Below are 17225 nucleotides of genomic sequence, written 5' to 3'. Positions count from 1 at the left end.
ACAAATCTCTTTAATTGGGACGCTGAACAACAGCTCAGTCAGTGAAGGCTGTATTGTCAGTCTAGTAGGTTGACATGCTATAGATTTCAGGACAAGGACTTTGTCTTCCTCTGTGTATGAACAGCACCCGGCATGTGCAGATGCTCCTTCAGTTTTAATAATTTGCCCAGGTAGTGGATAGCTGCAGCACCCCATGTTGTGAGCTCTTTGAAGAGAGGGATAGTCATGAAACAATATAAAAGGGAAATTCATGGCCGTATGGTCTGTGTAGATTGCAGTTATCTGGATTCTGAGACATATACTGCCCAGTACTCATCTTCTTTTGAGAAACTCCTGTAGTTGCTGGCATTGTTGCTGTGAATCAAATTGTATGGCTGGAAAATTTTATTGCCTTTAAATACTTTTGGTTGCGGAAGCCTAGATAGAAGGGAAATCAAATCTCCTGACTCAGTGTGGAGATGATTCCCCCTTCAAGAGACTGCTTGGCCTCCAACACAGCTTACGATAGCTCCAAATCTGCCCTAAATTACAGCAGCTTTATATGACTACCTGGGGCCCAGAATAGCTGGAGTGCAGTGTGTTTCATCCATGCCCCATGCCAGCACAGTACAGAAGGCTGCAATATCTGAGACAATTTCAAGCTCTGATCGTGCTGAATTGTTGCCATCTTGTGACTTCTCCCCAGCACGGCCAGGAAATGTAGAGCTTTGCAACTGCCCCAATGTAGGGGGACTCATAACTCCATCCTATAATGAAGTGCCTCGTCTTGGGAAGTTATCCAAAAGCCCCTGCTACCAGCAGCAATACTGGACATTATGGGATAAGTGCTGCAGGTGTGCCAGCATGCGCTGATGCAACTCTGGTTGTAAGGAGCTTCAAGTCTGGACGCTTCACAGCAATTCTGGAACAGAATGTTGCTGGGCACATGTGCTAAACTGTTGCAAGGACAAACAAGAAAATCAACCATTTCCTACCATCAAAGTTCCTGCAGTGGTTCTTTTGGTTTGCTGGAGTCATGAGAGGAGCTACAGCTTCAGGCACGGGAACTTTGCTGTGGACTTGCAGGTCAGTGTGTTTGAGTTTGATTCAGTGTAGCCCACTTGATGATGTTCCTGTTTGTAGCTGCCTTTTTGTGCAAATTTTGCCACAGCAGAACATATGGCTGCTGCCTTTGCTTTTTTCCTGTGGTTTTGGATTGTAGGCTCTGGCCCAAGGTTTCCAGCCTCTTTGATTCCTTTTCTTTCCATTTTTCTCTGTCATTAGACAGCTTGTGCTCCACATACAGGCAGCAGGCTTCTTTTATCTTGAGCTTCAGCTTGCGATCTGTGTGTCTGTCTCTCTCTTTCTGTTTAGAAGGGGAGGAGAGGTTTGGTGGTTTTTTTTTTTTTTTTTTTTTTGCTCACTCTCCTCCTTATACAACGCCTTCTTTAGCAGGCTCCAGTAGGAGTTGAATAGACAGGAATGGTTCCTGACCGTACCAAAAATGTCATTAAAAATAAAAAAGGCAGCTGATTGAAGAGAGTTGTCCTCCGATTTCTTGCTTTGAGACAGCGTAACTGACTCTCTGAAAGTGCCTTGTGAGCTGAAAAGGATCAGAAATGAAGTTCAGGGCTGCGGTAAGATTTGTTTAACTGCTGTGTTCTTCTGCAGTCTTTCTAATGTGTGTCCAGCCTGAGAGGAATGGAGAGAATTCTTCAGAGTTTCAGCAGGAAGTCCCTGTGTTTCTCACACACAATTTCAAATGGAAAACTCCTTCTTGGAAAGTTAAGTGTGAGTGCTTGAGATGGGGAGAAGAAAAGCAAGGCAGGTTGGGGGCTTATATTTTAAGGAGGTGGGTGTATGTGGGGGTACAGAGGGTGGGAAAAGACTGAGACAGGAATGTGCTGGGGTTCTGGGAAGGGCATATGCATCATGTTCTGGGGTTCTTTTTGTGTGATGTCACAGAGATGCCAACCCTTGCTAACTTTCAGTAATTCTTCTGATTGTTTTTTTTTTAGATGTAATTATGAAATTACTAATTTGGGCATAAATTGGGTAATTTTACAATCTCACACACATGTAATGTATATAAAGTGTGTGTGTCGCTCACCACTCGGGTCTTACGAACACAGCAAATAGCATGGGGAGGGAGGGGTGCACCTGGTGCATTCTTCACAACCCCCATGGCACAAGTGCATACTGTGCAATGAGATTCTGATAGGAGGCAAGTCAGAGTGGTTTTGAATGGGTTGGGGCACTGCTGGATTCACCACCAAAGCCACAGGCTGTGTGGCACTTGAACTGCCCCTTGTGGACGCTGCAGGACTATGTTAAAATGCTCCAGGTCAGTGGCTCTCAACCTTTCCAGACTACTGTAGCCCTTTCAGAAGTCTGATTTGTCTTGCATATGCCCAAGTTTCACCTCAGTTAAAATCTACTTGCTTACAAAATCTGACATAAAAATACAAAACTATCACAGGACACTATTACTGAAAAATTGCTTACTTTCTTATTTTATCCACATAATTATAAAATAAATCAATTGGAATATAAATATTGTATTTAAATTTCAGTGTGTGGTATATAGAACAGTATAAACAAGTCTTTATATGAAATTTTAGTTTGTACTGACTTTGGTAATGCTTTTCATGTAGCCTATTGTGCAACTAGGCAAGTATCTAGATCAGGGGTTCTCAAACTAGCGGTCGTGACCCCTCCGGAAGTCGCAAGGTTATTACTTGGGGGGGTCGTGAGCTGTCAGCCTCCACTCCAAACCTTGCTTCACCTCATTTATAGTGTTAAATAAAAAAAAAATTGTTTTTAATTATTATAGGGGGTTGCACTCATAGACTTGCTGTTTGAAAGGGGTCACCAATACAGAAGTTTGAGAACCACTGATCTAGTTGAGTTGATGTAGCCCCCGGAAGACCTCTGCGTACTCCCAGGGGTACACGTACCCCTGGTTGAGAACCACTGCTCTAGGTACCTAGATGGGATAGTTCAAGCACAGTACACAGTCTGTGGCATGGGCAATTAATACAATTCCCCACTGACAATCTCTGCAGCTTGCCTCCTGTCAGACTCTCCCTGCACAGTCTGTGGGAGAGGAGAAGCTGGCGGAGGCAGCGGTGATGGAGGAGAGAGGGAATGTGATGAAAATTAATAGGCATCCTTTTAAAAACAAACAAAGGGAAATACTACTTCACACAACGCACAGTCAATCTGTGGAGCTCGTTGCCATGGGATGTTGGGAAGGCCAAAAATATAACTGAGTTAAAAAAAGAATGAGATATGTTAATGGAGGATAGGTTGGTCTATCATTGGCTATTAGCCAAGATGATGAGTTATGTGGATGCCACTAAACCTCCAACTGCCAGAAGCTGGGACTGGATGACAAGGAATGGATTACTCAAAATAGCTCGATTCTGTTTATTCCCTCAGAAGCATATGGTACTAGCCATGGTCAGAAGCCAGGATATTGGGCAAGATAGATGGGCAACTGGGCTGATCCAGTAGGGCTGTTCTTATGTTTAAAATTAGCATTTGTATTGGAGAAGCAGCAGCCAGCCAAACTCAGTCTATTCTCAGTAGTGCAGAATTAGAGGCGGTTCAGAGAAAGTTGGTGAAAATGATCAAGGTCCTGGAAAACTTGCATTTGAAGAGAGATTGAAAAGACTAGGATTGTTACCTTAGAAAGGAGACAAATAAGAGGAGGCATGACAAAAATATATAACATAATTAATGGCTGTTGGGAACTTCTTTTCTCCCTATTTCATAACACAAGAAAAAGGCGACGGTCAATTAAATTAAAAGGTGGCAAATACAAAATTGATCTAAGGAAATACTTTTTCATGCAATACATAATTAGATTGTGGCACTCATTGCCACAGGAAGTTTTTGAAGACAAGAACATAGCAAGATTGAAAAAGTGATTGGACATTTACATGGATAAGAATATTCAAAGTTGTCATTTAATGCTAACAGATGTTGAAAGTGGTATTAAAAACTTCATAGTTCTGATTTTACACCAATCCCTAACTATTAGGGATTTGGAGGAGACCTAATGTGGGGGCAGATTATCCATCATCTGTATAATATTAGCCATCTTGCATCTTCCCCTGAGGCATCTGTTACTGGCCACTGTCTGAGGCAGGATACTGGATTGGATAGGATCCAGGTCTGATCTAGAAAGGCAATTCCTATCTTCCTATTTTTCTTTTAATTCTCCCACTATTGCTTTAGCCCCAGTGCAGGCCCACTGTTGGGAGCAACAGCATAAATAGGCCCTTGGTGTTCTAACCATCATTCTAACACGGCTCAGAACAGATTTTGTGATATGGTGATAAAACCACTTGAGTCTCATCTACACTAGAGCTTACTTTTTTGCTATCATTAATACATCTGCAGTATTGGTGGCATTTATTGTAATTTGGATACTGATTTTTCTTGTGTAGATAGGACCTCTGAGACCAAAGTGGGCACTTAAGTGAAGGTGTGCTGAATCCTGGTAGTGCCTTCCTAATCCCTCCCCATGCGTATGAACTGGACATCTGAAGACTGAGCTCTAGAGGTTTGGTTTGGGGATTCTTCTTGCAGAGGGGCAAGTCGAGTGACAGCAGGCATGTCCCCACCAATAGACACACAGGGCGGGATTCCCAGAGGTACGATGTAAAAGGCTATTCATAGCAGTGACTAAACTGATACTGACTAATCTAATGCTTGTCAGGATGTTGTTTGATGTTCTCCATGAGAAGAAAGGAGATGTAGAAGCGCTTTTCATATCCACTGGAAGGTGTGCTATACTGCTGGTTTTATTATGGAATGTATTGCTATCTCTGAAGGGCATAATGGTGTTAGATCATTGTGTAGGGCTGGAGAATTGGAGCAGTGTCCAGCTAGGAGGTTAGTGATGTCGATATGGGAAAGGGCATAGGGCAGTAGTTATAATGAAGTGTGATGCAACAGTGTTTGGGTTGAAAGGGCATTGATGTCTAGAGGGGAATAGAGCAATGCTTGGAGGCCAGTAATCAAAAGGTACAGCAGAGCATTATAGATCAGGATGTTTTGGTGGTGGCGAGTTGATATGGGTAGGAAGGGATGCAAATGGGTGCCATGAAGTTAGTGTGTATAATCCTCAGTAAAAGTTTCACTAGAGCAGGATCTTCCTCTCTTATTCCTTCCTCTCTGCCTGACCTGGAAGCTACTACAAAGTTCATATAAAAGTGCTGTGAAAGGGGATGTTCTGGCTTTTTCATGTTTGTCATAAGAACTCTGTGAAGTTGCCATGTGACCCACAGACCCATTGCTTGAGCTTTGTGTAGCACCATAAAATCATAGAAGTAGGTTTTTTTCAATCTTTCCTCATAGGTCATGTGTTCTAGACCTTTTCATAATTTTGTTTTGCTCTCCTCTGGACTTTTGTCCACAGCTTTCCTGAAATGTGGTGCCCAGAACTGGACACAACTCTCCAGTTGAGGCCTAATCAATATGGAGTAGAGTGGAAGAATTCTTGTGTCTTGCTTACAACGCTCCTGCTAATGCATCCCAGAATGACATTTTCTTTTTTTTTTTTTGCAACAGTTACACTGTTGACTCATTTAGCTTGTGATTCACAATAACCCCTAGATCCCTTTCCATGTACTCCTTCCCAGGCAGTCATTTCCTATATCGTATGTGTGCAACTCATTGTTCCTTCCTAAGTGGAGTACTTTGCATTTGTCCTTATTGAATTTCATCCTATTTTCTTCAGACCATTTCTTCAGTTTATCCAGATCATTTTGAATTTTAAACCTATCCTCCAAAGCACATGCAACTCCTCCCACCTTGGTATTGTCCGCAAACTTTATAAGTCTACTCTCTGCCATTATCTAAATCATTTAGAAAGATATTGAACAGAACCGGACCCAGGACCGGTCCCACTCATTATGCCTTTCTAGCTTGACTGTGAACCACTGTTGACTGGTTGGAAAACCATTCCCAGAGATGCCCCGACCTTACAGTAGAGCCATCTAGGTTTTAGTTCATGGAATCATTGTGGATACTGGAACTAGCAGCATCTTTTTAACCGATTTACACAGCTGGTGCCACCTGGTAAAGAGCAAAAATGCCAGCTCCCTAAATATAGAAATCCACTGTGTTGACTCTGTACATTTCCCTGATCTCTTTCTGGTTTGCCCACTTCATTTTTCTCTCAGATATTTTCTGTTTAGCTTGCTGACTGAAATATGAGTATCCCCTCTATGCAATAAACAGCCTCATTCTCATCCTTAAAATTCTTTCTTAAAACTGCTTTACTTTCCATTGTTAATCTTTGCTCCAGGTTTATCTACACTTGCTCTCTGACATTTTAAAAAAGAAAATAAAGCAACATACAAAACATGGAACAAATTACATGATCCGCTTCCTTTGTAAAATCAGCATTACCTTGCTTTTTTTGTTCTCTCTCCTTTAGATTATGAACTACGTGGGGCAGGAACCTTGTTGTCAAACACAAGAAGTTTCAAATACATCTCTGTTACTATATGAGTAGTAATAAATTGCAACGTTCAAACTCCAGCAGAATTATTCAATGACATACCTTTCTCTCTACACTTCTGATTCTCCCTTCTCCCTGCTTCAAGTCCCTGTGACAAACATGTAATATATATTTAAAATACACACAGCATGATTTAATTGCCAGCATTTCCTGTTCTACTTTGCATTTTAGGGGATTGAATGAATCTGAAGTTTAGATAGGTTGAATAACAGGAGTTCCACATCTTCAGTTTTAAAAGCAAAATCTGCCAGGAGAGATGTTACAGCAAACTTTACTAGGACAAGAGTAAGGCTCTTTTTCCCTCTACTGCGTCATTAGTATTTCTAAAGTGTTCCAGCTTATGTCCTCTATTATTTAATAGTCAAAATATGAAGGGCCCTTGAAATTAAACTGCTTAAAGGCGTCTGTCAAAGGAGTGGCATTCCTCTCCCCCTCAAACATTTTTCAGAACAATAGCATAGTGTGGAAGTAAATTCTGAAGAAATGGTGAGTGAATCAGGAGGGCAACATCAGGGAGAGAAGACCATATTCTGAGTGTGAGTCACTCTTCCCCAAACTCGCAGCAATAACCTCTAGAACACCAGCTCCAGGAGTTACCTTTCCTGTAATATTTACTATAAAGCAATCAAAAAGAGAAAATTATTTTATAAACAATCCTTGAGTGAGGCAGCCACTGACATACTCACGTCTCTGTGAGTTAAAGGTTACACAGTTGTACTATGCTAGTGGTGATTCTCTGCTGTTTTTGTTAAAATTCTGATTTTTCTCTTTGCTCAAAGTGGCTTACCCATGTTAGGGGTAGCATTGTTCTAAATGTCCCTTCCAGACCCTGATATTCAAATGTAGAATTGAATATTCATTTAGTTTTTTCTCTCTGCTTAAATGTCAAACAATACATGTATAGAATGAGATTTATTATCCTAAAAATAATTATTCGTGCACAGTTAGCTTCAGGGCAGTTCAGCTACTACTCACATGTTCAGTAGCTGGGTATTGTTATGTAAGACATTAACATGTTGTCTTGTCAGTGAGCCCTCTCTCCCATACCAGCCACTGACCATCTAATTAGTAACACTCTGGCTTTTGCTTTTTGCAATGTTGAAGCCATGTTAGTACCTTGGATTCAGGAGTTTGGTACAAATCATAGAATCATAGAATATCAGAGTTGGAAGGGACCTCAAGAGGTCGTCTAGTCCAACCCCCTGCTCAAAGCAGGACCAATTCCCAGCTAAATCATCCCAGCCAGGGGAACAAAGACACAACAAGCACAATTAGGCCGCATTACCTACATTATAAATAATCATGTTGGGGTGCTCAATTACAATGCAGCTGTCACCCAAGTCAGGGTTGGATTAATTTTTTGTGGGCCTGGCGCCAAACGTATTTGTGGGCCCCCCTGGGGCAAGGTGCAGGGGGGCGGGATGGTCAGTCTCCAGAGTGAAGGGCGCGCTGGGGGCAATGAGGCACAGCACGGGGGGGGGGGGGGGGGGGCACTCTGCGCAGCCCTGCAGGAGGGCAGTGTTTACAAACCTGCAGCTGCCAGACGCACACTGGCCTGCCCAGTCCTGAGCTGCCAGCATACCCCTTCCCCTTGAGGGTGGGCCCGCACCACACCGCCCCCATGCCCAGTGCCCCACCCTTATGCCCAGTGCCCTCTTGCCCAGAGACCACCTCCACAGATCTCTCTGCCCAGTCCCCACCCCTCCCAGAGATCTCCCCTGCTGGCCTCCCACCACAACTGCACAACACCCTGCACACCACACTGTTCACCCAGTGCCCCCAATCCATAGACCTCCCCACTGCCCACCATCTTCCTCACAGTCCCACCATCACAGCTGCACAGCACCCCATATTCCTGAGGGGATTCTGCACCAAAAAATTAAAAATTCTGTGCACGGTATTTTAAAATTCTGCAAATTTTATTTGTCAATAAATAAAGGTGGAGGCTCCAACATGGCAGTGGGGAGCACAGGTCACTGGTTACATGGAGGTGGGAGATTACCCTGCAGCCTCCCCCTACCCCACCACGGGATAGGGACTCAGCAATGAGGCTGCACCCGACCCTGACACAGTGCAAGGGCCAGGCGCACCAGGTGTGGGTGAGCAGGCTCAGCCCGGCAGCAGGATCCCAGTGCAGAGGGACTTAGTGTGGGGGGATCCAGGTGGGGGTAGGAGAGTTCTCTGTGGGGCAATCTGGGTGCGGGTGGCTCAGTATGCACAGAAGCTTATTGGGGGGGTTCCATGTGCAGGGGCAATGGGACTCTGCAGGGATCCAGGTGAAGGTGTTTGGGGCTCAACAGGGGGGTCTAGGTGCAGGGGAGGTGGGGTTCATTTGGGTGGGGGTCCAGGTGCAGGTGGTTGGGGCTCAGTGGGGAGGGCGTCTGGGGGGAGCTCACTGGGGTGGTACAGATGTAGGGGAGGTCAGGCTTGTCAGGGTGAGGGTTCAATGGGTCTGCTTAACAGGGGAGCCCCAGCTTCTGCCAAGGGGATGCCGCATGCTGGGCTCCAGCTTCCCCCCTGCCCCCGCTTCCCCCATCCCCTTCTCTTCCCCATGCCATGCCCCTTCCCCACTACTCCGTCTCCTCCTCATCCCACCCCCTTCCTTCCCCACTGCCTCTTCCCCCACCCCCCGCTTTCCCCCTCACCCCCTTCTCTTCCCCATCCCATGCCCCTTCCCCACCGCTCCATCTCCTCCCCAGGCCTAGGGGGCAGGGGAAAACCACCTCCACTTCCTGCTGCCCAGTGATTGCAGGGTGGGCCTGACCCTGCACTTATGGGGCAGCGGGAAGTGGAGTGACCTGGCCCCAGACCACTTCGCTCTGCTCCCCTGACTCACGGACTTTGGGTCGGGGGGAACTGCCCCTGGGCACTCACCAGCGGAGCAGGCTGGGTCTGGGTTGCTCCACTGAGTGCAGGGCGAGCCTGACCCCTGCTGCAGTCCCTGGGACGTGTAGCTCAGGGGAGGAGGTTTGGGGGGAAGGGGTGGAGTGGGATCAGGGCTGGGGCGGAGCAGAGGTGGGAAGAGGCGGAGCAGAGGTGGGAAGAGACAGAGCAGAGGTGGGGGCTTTGGGGAAGAGGCAGGATGGGGACAGCTTTCCTGACCAGCTCGGCTGGCCAGGGCCCCTTCTGGCTGTGAGCCCGGCGCGCCATTGTAAACCCGGTGCTGACCCAAGTAGTGTAGTATTTTTTCAGCAGAATTTGCAATTTGAAAATTTGCAGAATCCCCTTCCTGATCTCTGCTCCACTCTACAGTCAGGGAATGAGATGGGATGTGGGCTAGGCTGGAAGGTGGCAGGAGAACAAATCACTTAGTCAATCCTTGGTCTCAGTTCCTCATCTGTAAAAATGGGAATAGCACTCTCCCACCTTACAGAAGCATTGGGAGGATAAAATTCATAGCCATTGTGAGGTGCTCAGATACTATAGTACTACTAGCCATAAAAGCCCGAGACAGAAAAGGGAGTTCCAGAAGCTGACTCCCACCCAAACAGCAAGAAAAAGAGGGATTTTTTTTTTGGGTGCAATGGGGGAGACAACTGAAAGAAGCAGCCAGGGTGTACTGGGACTGGAGAGCTTAAAGACCAGCATTTTTCTGCCCACCTGCAGTACCCCTAACCTCCATTCGCCTTGTGACTTCCTTGGGCAGTTGTGCCCAGCAGGTTGAGAAGTTCTACTTTAATCCACACTACATTTTTAAAGATAGTTAAAAACTACAAGCAGAAGACAGCCAAGGGGTGTGAGGTAATAATATATTACAGGGGAGATTTTCAGAAGTGCCTAAGAGATTTAGGAGCACAAATCGTTGAGCTTTGAGTGGGACTGGTGATTTTAAAGTCTCTTCTACATTATATAAAACCATTTATTATGAGGGTTCCCAAGTGATTCACAAACTCAGAGGGGAGAGGGTTGGCCAAGGCACTGGGGTGCCACTGAAAATGCTTCATTATGATTGCTAGCTCATTTACCCTTTCCAGTAAACTCCAAAATGGGATTGTTTGGAAATTTTGGTACAAAAGAAAAGGTATTAGTGCATTATACAGCCCCTGCCCTGCCCTCAGGCAGTTGTTGGCTGGATGTTCACCAGATCATCATATCCCTATATTTACCCAGTACTCATTTAAAAGAGAATCTCATCCTCTTCCCTCACAGGGAAAAATGTCAAATGGAGGGAAGCTCAAAGTAACTTTTAAAAAAGATCGCTGAAAAAATGCTCTGTGAATTTGTCATGCAGAGCTTAGAAGGCCCTGTTTTTCATTTGGGTTATGGGAAGTCTACCACACTTCAACATTTAAAATTAGTTAAAAATAAAATGCTTCTGTCCCAAAATGCTATGTAAGGATTTAGTGAGCCAACCTAAATGGATGTTTTATCAGCCCTTGCCAGGCAGTACGGTGTGTTCAAGTTATATTGTATTCAAATGAACTAAGCTCTAAGGAGGCAAATTCTGATCCTTTATAGTCAATCATTTAGTCACAGCTGGTGTAAAGCAGCCATAGCTCTGTGGGCTTCATGGAACTACACCAATTGACAGCAGCCCAGAGTCTCCCAAAGTGTAATTATGGAGAAGAAAAGGCCTGTGGAAGTAGTCTGCTTTGCTAATTGCACTGGCTGAGTCCCATCTTTCAATAGTAACTGCTTTGCTTTTCTGGCTCTGAGCCACTGTTGTACTGACTGTTCTGGAGAAGAGATTAGAAGCATAGAGTGGGTTAAAATAACGTGGGAATGGCTCTCCTATGATCATATGCAATCATCAGTTCAAGAAAGTCCATTCTACAACTGTTAGCTCTGCAACTCCACAAATGGATGGTAACAAACACCTATAATCTCTAGTAAGCACTCAGGAGGCAAGTTTGAGAAAGAAGGCACAGAGTGCTCTATTAGTTGGACAGGCACTAAAATCAGACTGAGACTGCTTGGATTTCTGGGGAAACCCTCCTCTAGTTCACACAGGGCAAACTGAGAGGCTCAGAATCGCGATTAGCATAGTCCCTCCCATAGCAGTAAGACATCTCACTAGCATGGTCACTGCCATACTTGTAACACAATATCTATCCTTAGAACCAGGCTTGTGGAAACAGTTGTCACTTCAGCTCAGGTATAATCTTTGGGCAGTGAAAGTGCTGAAGCAGAGCTTTCTAGATGCTTGGGATCTTTGAACTAGGGAATTGTTGCTACCTGTGGTGGTGGTGGTAAAAACTAGCAATGCCTGTAAAATATGTACTGGCCACTCCCAGAAATGCTCCCATTGTTGAACAAGTGATATCCAGTATACTTGTGATTGCACCACTTCAGAGCAAGTCTTGACAAAGTTTCTGATTGCACCATTTTGCAAGGATGCTGTTAGTGAAGCCAGTGTGGATGGGAACCACGTGATGGACACTCGGCACCAAAGTTGTAATTACAATAGAAAGGCACTTGAACTACATGTCCATACAGACTGTTTTTTCACCTGATGTTGACACGTGGCTTTAACATACCATTTCCACGGTGTCCCGATTTTTCCCCCCCTCTAATATATAGGACGTTACAAGGGTAAACAGTGATTTTCAAAAGAAAGCAGGCAGCCAGAGAACAGGACTTTCTAGTGTCAGGTTTAGAATCAGTCTTTGCTTTGAATTCCATTGTTTTGCTTTGTCAGTAGGTGAGATGATGCCGTAGAGGAAGGACATAGATGTTAAGGCCAGAAAGGACATCTGGGTGACCTCCTGTATAACACAGGCCATAGGATTTCCCTGTATTAATTCCAGCCTCAAGTCCCATAGCTGTGATTGAGCTAGAGCCTATCTTTCAGGAAAACGTGCCATTTTGATTTAAAGGTTTCCACTGATGGAGCATCTACCACAACCCTTGGTAAGATGGTCTGGTGATTGATTACTCTCACAATTAAAAATTTGCACCTTATTTCTAGTCTGAATTTATGTAGCTTCAGCTTCTAGCCATTGGCTGTAATTGTACCTTTGTCTGATAGATTAAAGTAACCAACCTTTCAATTCTTTTCTTTATTCAGTTCCTTATTGTCACACTTGTTATCACTCAGTGGGACAATGTGCTCCCCTTTATGATCACTGCTATTTCTGACCTTTTTCTCTTCCTTCCCTAGCCTCCCCTTCTCTCTCTCTCTGACCATTCTTTCCTGTGCATTACCTTTTCTGTAGCAACACACAATTTCGCACCCAGCAAGTCTCACTTTCCATCCCCTTCTGCATCCCATCTGCTGAAAATGGTCAACAGCGAAATAGTTAATGGTGACCCTTTTAAAGCATAGTTAGACTTGGGAAGTAGCAAGTCAAAATTAATGGTAGGTCAGAAGAGTTCACTCCCTTCAGAAAGTGTTTCAGGCTGTCTGTACACTTAGTTTACACTAAATTTATATTTAGAAGGTTATCTTTGCAACCTGGAGGGCTCAAAACTTGAAATTAAAGCTTAGGTTCTGCAGAACCTGATTGTCCTGCAGGCCATGTAAATACATCTACGGTGCTAGACCAGGCCTGTGGAGGATGGGTTTGACACCCTTGCCATAGAAATAAGGCAATCTAATCATTCCTGATTATTCTTAAAACTGTAAACTCAGTTTTTAAAAGTCTTTGAAAATCAAACATGGCTGCTTTGTTTCTGCTGAGCTCGAGCCTGGGAAGCTGAGTAAGAAATGTGTAGGAGGGAAGCTGGAAGATACTTAGTCATAAATGTTAGTCTCAGTGGATAGGGCTGAAGAAAATTGTTCTGTTTCTTAGGGAGGACATATTGCTTCTTCCTTAATCACCGGATATGTTTGGTTAGAAATGGTATGTCCTGGACTGAGGGAGTGGCTGATGAAAGAGCTATTGACCACTTCTGAGAGCTGTAGTTCAACGAAGCTGGTCCTGATTTGTTTTCCAACTACTTCTACAGGATGATTTATAAAATTGCATGTGTTTCTTTCAGTCAATTTACCAAAACAAGCTATACATGTTAACCACTTCTATACCACTATAACTTCATCCACACTAGGGAGTTGCACTGATTTAACTAGATCAGTTTTTCTACCAGTTTGGTTAAATCATTGCAAAAACTGTGTGTAAATGGACCTACACATATGGAAATTTGCTTCATTAGCTGAGGAATTTTGTATCCAATTGATAAATGGTATAGTTCCAAAGTACCAAAGAAATGAAGGACATACCTATCTTCTTCTTATTTATAATCATGTTTATTATGGTAGTGTCCGAGGACCTACCAAGAATGGGCCCCATTGAGCTGGGCACTGCACAACTAGACCACTGCCTGTTCCCCAAAGAGGTTACAGTTGAAATAGACCAGATGGACTCAGGGAGGGAAAAGGGGGTAGAACACATAAGCAGCATGGAGAATGTGATGTTAGCAAACAGTGTGTTAATTCCACAATTTGTTTTGGTGGGTTTAGTAAGAAGCGAATTAGGTAAATTGAAAGAAAAGTGAAGGAAGAGGGAACACTGAAAGGGCACTGAGGGGTTAGGATAGGGGAGAAGAAGGGGGGCAGATCCTGTGAAGTTAAGTTGAGGTGAAAAGACTGTAGAGGAGCAGGAGGGTTGGTGCAAACAGCTAATCAGCACAGGTCAGAGAAGATCCAATCAAAACGACAGAAATTTCTCTGAACCTCCCTGCTTTGCTGGTTCTGCAGCTGCTCTTACTGGCTGGATTCTCTGGCTGGATTCTCCCAACAATTCCCTTCCTTCCCCCACCCCCCAAAGCCAGGTGGAGGAAAGTAGGGGAGCCACTACCTGGGTCCTAGTGCATCCAGAGTTGTGTGTGGGGGGGTGTCTCTTGCATAGCTCTGAATGGGTGGGTGGAGGTATAACGGGGAAGGGGTGGCCTTGGCTGGGGCCTATTTTACCCCCTCCCTCTGCCCCAATTCAGCAGTCCCTGTTTTGACAGCTGCTCATAGGAGCTGGAGTCTGTGGCTGATTCCTTTGTCTTCTTCCTCCCCCACCCCCACCCCCCCAGCTTGAAAGAAGCTGCTAAATGTGTTTTGCTGGGGTGAGTGGAGTAATTGGTTTATGTGACTCAGGCATTTTGCAATAGAGGATTGGTCAGGAGGAATGGATTCGAAGGTTGATTGCTGAATTGCCAACCCCCAGCTTTTCAAAACTCAAGAGTCAAGCTCCTAAAAATCATGAAATCAATTTAAAAATCACAAGAATTAACCAAAAAAAAAAAAATTGTGAGATTCTTTAAATTTGCCCTCTGGCTTCTGAGTCTTTCTCCACAGCCATGAAGGATAGAAACTTTGATTTTTCTTAATGAAAGCTGAAAGTCTCTCAGAATCACTTGTCTCAAAGAGCAGGAGCTTCAATATTATAAGACTCAATAAAATCACATGAGTTGGCCGCAGTGTATGTGTGATGCTGCATACTGAGGCCGCACATCATGAATTTGGGCCAAACTTATCTCTTTGTGAGGGATTGTCTTTGTTAACGTAAATAACATAACACAAACCTTAACCTAAACTTTCTGCTGAGTTTTGCTGCTGATAGGGTTTTCCCCTGCAGGACATCAGTCCCTGTCCCAGAGATGTACTCCGGACCCTCTTATATCTTGGGATGGAGGTAATAGGACCCATCTGGCAGTGTAGCTCTGCATCTTTGTCCAGGGCTCTAGCACCTGATGGTAAGGTTGGCTCAGCAGGAAAGCCCTGCATTCCTGGCTTGTTGCATTATTATTGCAGAGAGTGACCAAGGGGTGCTGTGACTTGCTTGGGCCCCCTTAGGAATCTGCTCCAGGATAGTTCCTGGTAGTTGTGATACTAGTGACTGATGCATTCTGGAGTATATCAGCAGAGTGGAAGCCAGCTGGTGTGACTTTTTTCAGACCGGCCACTAACTTCGTAGTTATTTTTCTAAATACTTTGTTTAAGTATTTGGTCAGATTACAAATACCCAAATCCACTTTGCTGATTCCATGGCCAAAAAGGAACATTGTGATTTTCTAGTCTGACCTTCTGTATAACACTGACTGACTCCCAAAATAATTTCTGTTGAACAAGAGTATATCTTAAAAAAAAGAAATTCAATCTTTATTTTAAAAATTGTCAGTGACGGAGAACCCACCGTGATCCTTGATAAATTGTTCCAGTGGTTAATTATCCTCACTGTTAAAAATTTACCTTATTTCCTGTCTGAATTTGTCTGGCTTCAACTTCCAGCCACTGGACTGTGTTTATACCTTTGTCTGCTAGATTGAAGAGCCCATTATCAAATATTTGTTCCTCATGTAGGTACTTACAGACTGAGCAAGTCACCCCTTAACCTTCTCTTTGTTAAGCTAGGTGTGTCTTGAGCTGTCCTAGGAGATTATCTCCTTTCTCCTATTCTGTAATAGTAACAGCCTAAAATGCAAATAAAAGGAAGTTTAGAAGTAATGGAAATACGAATTTGGCGGAACTGAAGGTGGGGTCACATCCTTGAGGTCAGATATGAAAGAGATTGAAGGGAATACATTTAATGAAGTAGATCAAATTAAAATGTAATAAATTAATGGGCAGTGGAGATGGAAAAAACCTGTGGGGGTACCATCTATTTGATTTTGCAAGGGCCAATATAGGATTGTTCCCTATATTACATATTTATTTACTTATCTATTTGTATTACAGTAGTACCTATGATATGCTAAGAGTTTCATAGATTCCAAGGGCCAAAGGGACCATATGATCATCTGGTTTGATCTTCTGTGTAGCACAGAGCATAGAACTTCCCCGAAATAATTCCTAGAGCAGATCTTTAGAAAAACATCCAATTTTGATTTTAAGACTCTACCACCACCTTTCATGAATTGTTCCTATGCTTAATTGCACTCACTGTTAAATATATGGAGATATACCTATCTCATAGAGCTGGAAGGGACCTCAAAAGGTCATCGAGTCCAGCCCCCTGTCTTCACTAGCAGGACCAAATACTGATTTTTGCCCTAGATCCCTAAGTGGCCCCCTCAAGGGTTGAACTCTCAACCCTGGGTTTAGCAGGCCAGTGCGCGAACCACTGAGCTATCCCTCTCCCCAGCTTATAAGGTATATGTTATGCCTTATTTACAGTTTGAATTTGTCTAGTTTCTCTCTGTCACACAGTTTTTGGTGCCACAGCTGTCAATCAGGAGTTTGAAAAAAACCACACCCCTTATCTGACACTTCTGTGCTGGCAAAAACCGCAGTGTGGATGCATCTGTTGGCACTGTGAATATCATTGGGGAGATAACATTACTATGTCAGCAGAAAAACTCCTGTTGGTATGTGCTGCATCTATACTAGGGGGCTCTGCAGATGTAGCTGTATGGGTATTTGCGGGCTGGATGAGATGACCTCTTGCAGTCCCTTCCAGCTCTTCTTTTCTATATTCTTCAATAATGGTCAAGGGGTGCTCAGAGCTTTGCTCACACTACAGTTGTTGCTGGGGCTGCAAGTGAAGCAATGGGAGGTAGTTGTGGAGGTGATGCCCACCACCTCCCTGTAGTGACACTTCAGTTTAAAAATTGCAAGATATTACTCTAGAGCAGGGGTGGGCAAACTACGGCCCGCGGGCCACATCCGGCCCACGGGACCATCCTGCCCGGCCCCTGAGCTCCTGGCCCGGGAGGCTTGCCCCCGGCCCCTCCCCTGTTTTCCCCCCTCCCCCGCTCGCTCGCGCCGCTGCCGGCGCAATGCTCTGGGCGTTGGGGCTGCGAACTCCTGAGGCAGCACAGCTGCAGAGCCCGGCCTGACCCAGTG

General features: G+C 44.6%; 1 protein-coding gene across 11 annotated transcripts in view; it reads left to right on the top strand.

The window, feature by feature from the left end:
• MYO1C (myosin IC) overlaps window positions 1-17225 on the top strand; it is a 123389-nt gene that overhangs the window by 44759 nt on the left and 61405 nt on the right. For 4 of the 11 annotated variants that reach the window (XM_065573402.1, XM_065573400.1, XM_065573403.1 and 1 more), the window contains one exon: window positions 686-1065. The exons of 4 other annotated variants lie outside the window; for them this stretch is intronic. Coding sequence is in view for 3 of the 7 variants with exons in the window: in XM_065573398.1 (XP_065429470.1) it covers window positions 1681-1770 (90 nt within the window). In the remaining 4 variants the exon portion in view is untranslated. Of the gene's footprint in view, window positions 1-685; window positions 1066-1434; window positions 1617-1650; window positions 1771-17225 lie in introns of those variants that run through there. 3 more of the 11 variants (XM_065573398.1, XM_065573397.1, XM_005298306.5) reach the window with 2 other exon arrangements.

Source organism: Chrysemys picta, chromosome 19 (genome assembly GCF_011386835.1).
Source record: "Chrysemys picta bellii isolate R12L10 chromosome 19, ASM1138683v2, whole genome shotgun sequence".
Classification (NCBI taxonomy): domain Eukaryota; kingdom Metazoa; phylum Chordata; order Testudines; family Emydidae; genus Chrysemys; species Chrysemys picta.
The sequence above is the reverse complement of the archived record's forward strand: the minus strand, read 5'-3'. Positions and strand labels throughout refer to the sequence as shown.